This window comes from Ranitomeya variabilis, chromosome 2 (assembly GCF_051348905.1).
Source record: "Ranitomeya variabilis isolate aRanVar5 chromosome 2, aRanVar5.hap1, whole genome shotgun sequence".
Lineage (NCBI taxonomy): Eukaryota > Metazoa > Chordata > Amphibia > Anura > Dendrobatidae > Ranitomeya > Ranitomeya variabilis.
In genome coordinates this window covers 179903514-179907537 of record NC_135233.1, presented here as the reverse complement: position 1 = coordinate 179907537, position 4024 = coordinate 179903514, and the positions used below count along the sequence as shown (strand labels likewise).

Below are 4024 nucleotides of genomic sequence, written 5' to 3'. Positions count from 1 at the left end.
CCTCTCCTTCACCCTGGGTACCAATCGCACATAATCTGCTTACTTCCCGCATGGTGTGCACAGCCCGTGCGGGAAGTAAGCAGATCAATGCATTCCTAGGTGTGCGGAACCCCGCAATTCCGCAAATTTAATGAACATGTTGGGTTTTTTTCCGCGATGCGATTTTTTCGCTGAAAAAAATGCAACATTTGTACAAAAAATGCGGAATACCCTGAAAATAATGGGAGGCATATGTTAGCATTTTTTTCGCGTTTTTATCACTTTTTATAGTGAAAAAACGCGAAAAAAACGCGTAAAATACTGAACGTGTGCACATGGCCTTACCTGTGAAACAAGATAAAGAACATACATACACAACAAATAATCATGCATTAGGTAAATACAATAAACAGTCATCACAATGGGATGACTACTCGTTTAATTGTTTGCAAACAATTACTTAAACCTTTAACTTTGAGCTCATTGTCTAAACCACGTGGATTTAAATTTGGCCTTATGAATGCACTCATATAGTTAATTATTGCAGAGAAATAACCTGTTTCATCTATGGATACAGTGATGTATATGGCCTGTTGAACAAAACACACTGGTTAATCTCCTTTCTTTAATATCACATGATACATGGTCTCCAGTCTAAAAAGAAACACAGACACAGTTAGAACACAAATTCAAACCATACACAAAACATAACTTTATCCTGTCCATTATCCATATGCTAATTGATTCACATCTAACATGGCAGCCAAAGTCTCTCTATGTTTACCCAACCATATTGGCACATGGTGCTGGGCAGTTTAGCAACAGTGGTAGGGCAATTTGTGACCAACTCCAAAATAACCAGAATGGTAGAGATACCCATGGATCGATCATAGGGATATTAGCTCCTTCCTTTTGTTGTTCATTATGACATCTCCTGACGTTTTTCTGTCTTACTTTTGTCATTTGGGCTCCACAATGTTTCTGGTTTTGGTGCATTTGTATCAGGGTCAGTTTCTACATTACCTATCTCCTCACATGTCTCTATGAACTCTGTGTTGTAGGAGATACTTTCCTCTTCAGCCTCAACACTATCAATTTCTTGGTGCAACGAATGACTTTTTCTTTCTGGGTACATGTTAGGTGTATTACAATACCGTTTAATGTGTCCTGGTTGACCACATTTATAATAATACCTAACATATCCTTGCCTCCTGGGTCTGTATACAGCAGATACATTTCCTGACAGTTCATATTTCTTTTTAGACTCATTACACCAGTCCCTAAGTATATTCACAAAGTTTTCATAGGAGCTAGTATTCCTTAGAGTCTTTCTTGTGGTGTAATCTACATTACTATGATTTGCCATTGAACATAGGAAATTAGCATCATCCTGAGACATTTCCAGACAGTTGTAAACAGTCCTATATAGGGACAGATAATTATTACAAAAGAGCAACGGATCATCATATTGCCTGAATCTGGTCACTGCTAGGGCATTTTCACCTCTAATGTCTCGTCCACCTATGATGCGTTGTAATTCCTTCCTTCTTATCTCTGCACCATTACATCCATCACCTATTTGTTCTGTTTTTAGTTGTGCTGCAATTGGCCCTGGAAGCCAAACTTGTAATAGAGACCAAGGATTTTTATTGTTCAGATTATACTGTTGGACAACATGTTCAAATCTATTGGACGGAATGACTGGAGAAATATGTGACTCAAATTTACCAAGAAGTTGACACAGATGAAGCTTCTCAGAAATAGTGAGCAATGGAGAATTATCAATCAATGGAGATCTATATCCGGCTTCCATTCTACCCTCATTAGAAAGAGTACATACATTGACTGTCTCAGTGCTGCATTTCTTTGATGTAAGAGACTGTATACATTGCTCTTTGCTATGCAATTGACAGTTAGCTTTATCCAGTTGACTCTCCAGTGTTGCAATTAACTTCTCCATTTGACTATTTTTCAGTTCTAAAGAATAAACCTGAGCTGCATGTGAAGTGAGGCTCAGTCTACACTCCTTCAATTGTTCCTCCAACTGTCTATTTCTCACAGCTAATTCATTTACATCTGATTGCAAATCATGTATTTTACTAGTTGTATTGTCAGAAATTCCAATAACAGAATCACTAATTTTGTCTATGTCCTCCTTGACTTGTAGCCTTTGCATCAAATAATTTGCTTCTTTCAATTCAGCCAACTCTTTCATCTTCAGCAACACTGAAATTTCATTGCTTAACTTTTCCTTTTTCAAATTCTTGCTCAGCACTTTACTATTCAACTTATTATTAAAGATTTTACATTGGGCTATCAAGTCATTGTACTGGACTTCCAAAGATTTATCGACACTGACATGGTAAACAGCAGAGGCGTACTTCTTCACAAACTTTTCCACAAACTCCATTTTCAGCAACAAACTGCAAATACTTTACAAAACAAAATTACAAAGTGAAAGAACTAAAAACTAGACCTTACACTACAATCTTCCCAGGGACTTAGCTAGAGCTTTTGCCGCCCGGGGTTGTTCCCGAGTTTGGCGCCCCCCCCCCCCCCCGGCTAGTGTATAGGTAATCCAGTGATCACTGGTGACATTATACACAGGACCTCTGTATATAGTATACAGTGTATAGTGTCAGTGTATAGGTAACACACTGACTCACCAGTGACATCTCTAGGTGAAGTCCTTCATCTTTCATCTCGCACAGACCGCCATCACTTCATCCAGCCAGGACTCGTCTCTGCAGGAAATAACAGTTATCTCGAGTTCCACTTGCAGAACACATTACTTAATTTTCCCAACTTCTACATTACACCACATGAAGAAGGTGACATAGTATCACTCTACACAGTAATAGGACCGCCCCTCCATTTAAAACAGTGTACTCAAAAAATAAAATAAATACATCACTGCAGTAATAATATCCCTTAATTAGCCCCTATGGTAATAATATTCGCCATCCTAGCCCCCGTGTGTCTCATTCCTGGCGTCAGCCATATGTTCTCCCATCCTGCCCTAATGAGTATCCATCCTGCCCCATATGATCTCCCCATCCTGCCCCATCTGTCTCCATTGTATCCATCCTGCCCCATCTGTCTCTAATCCTGCCTCCAGTGTCTCCAATCATGCCCGTATCACCATTCTTCCCCGTCTCCAATCATGCCCCCATTTCTGCAATCATGCCCCTTGTGTCTCAATTCTGCCCCATCTGTTTCCAATCCTGCCCCATCTGTCTCCAGTCATGCCGCCATGTCTGTCATCCTGCCCCCTGTCTCCAATCATGCCCCGTTTCTCCATTCTGCCCCTATGTCCAGCAATCTGCCCCAGTGTCCAGCTTTCTGCCCCAGTGTCCAGCTTTCTGCATCAGTGTCCAGCATTCTGCCCCAAAGTCCAGCGTTCTGCCCCTGTGTCCAGCTTTCTGCCCGTGTCCAGCGTTCTGCCCCTGTGTGCAGCATTCTGCCCCAATGTCCAGCTTTCTGCCCCAGTGTCCAGCTTTCCGCATCAGTGTCCAGCATTCTGCCCCAATGTCCAGCTTTCCGCCCCTGTGTCCAGCTTTCTGCCTGTGTCCAGCGTTCTGCCCGTGTCCAGCTTTCTGCCCCTGTGTGCAGCATTCTGCCCCAATGTCCAGCTTTCTGCCCGTGTCCAGCGTTCTGCCCCTGTGTGCAGCATTCTGCCCCAATGTCCAGCTTTCTGCCCCTGTGTCCAGCTTTCTACAACTGTCCAGCTTTCTGCCCGTGTCCAGCTTTCTGCCCCTGTGTCCAGCTTTCTGCCCCTGTGTCCAGCTTTCTGCCCCCCCTGTGTCCAGCTTTCTGCCCCCCTGTGTCCAGCTTTCTGCCCCCCTGTGTCCAGCTTTCTGCCCTTGGCCCCCCGGATCGCCGCTCTCAATAAAAAAACAAAACAAAAACAAGTTCTGCTTACCTGCCGCGCTCCTGCTCTCTCCACGCAGCTGAAGCGTGCACTCGCCGGCGACTGACAATGACGTCAGACGCCGGCGACATGCACGCTGCGGCTGACATCAGCTGCCAGCCTCAGATTGGCTGG

General features: G+C 43.5%; 1 protein-coding gene across 1 annotated transcript; it reads right to left on the bottom strand.

The window, feature by feature from the left end:
- Nucleotides 1-901: 901 nt before the first annotated feature.
- On the bottom strand, nucleotides 902-2389 carry LOC143803687 (posterior protein-like). Its single transcript, XM_077281466.1, has one exon. The coding sequence runs from the start codon at nucleotides 2387-2389 to the stop codon at nucleotides 902-904; it is 1488 nt and encodes a 495-aa protein (XP_077137581.1).
- Between the last annotated feature and the right edge of the window lie 1635 nt (nucleotides 2390-4024).

What these genes read in the sequence shown, in the direction of transcription:
- LOC143803687 (XM_077281466.1), bottom strand. Translation starts at nt 2,389, where the DNA reads ATGGAGTTTGTGGAAAAGTTTGTGAAGAAGTACGCCTCTGCTGTTTAC.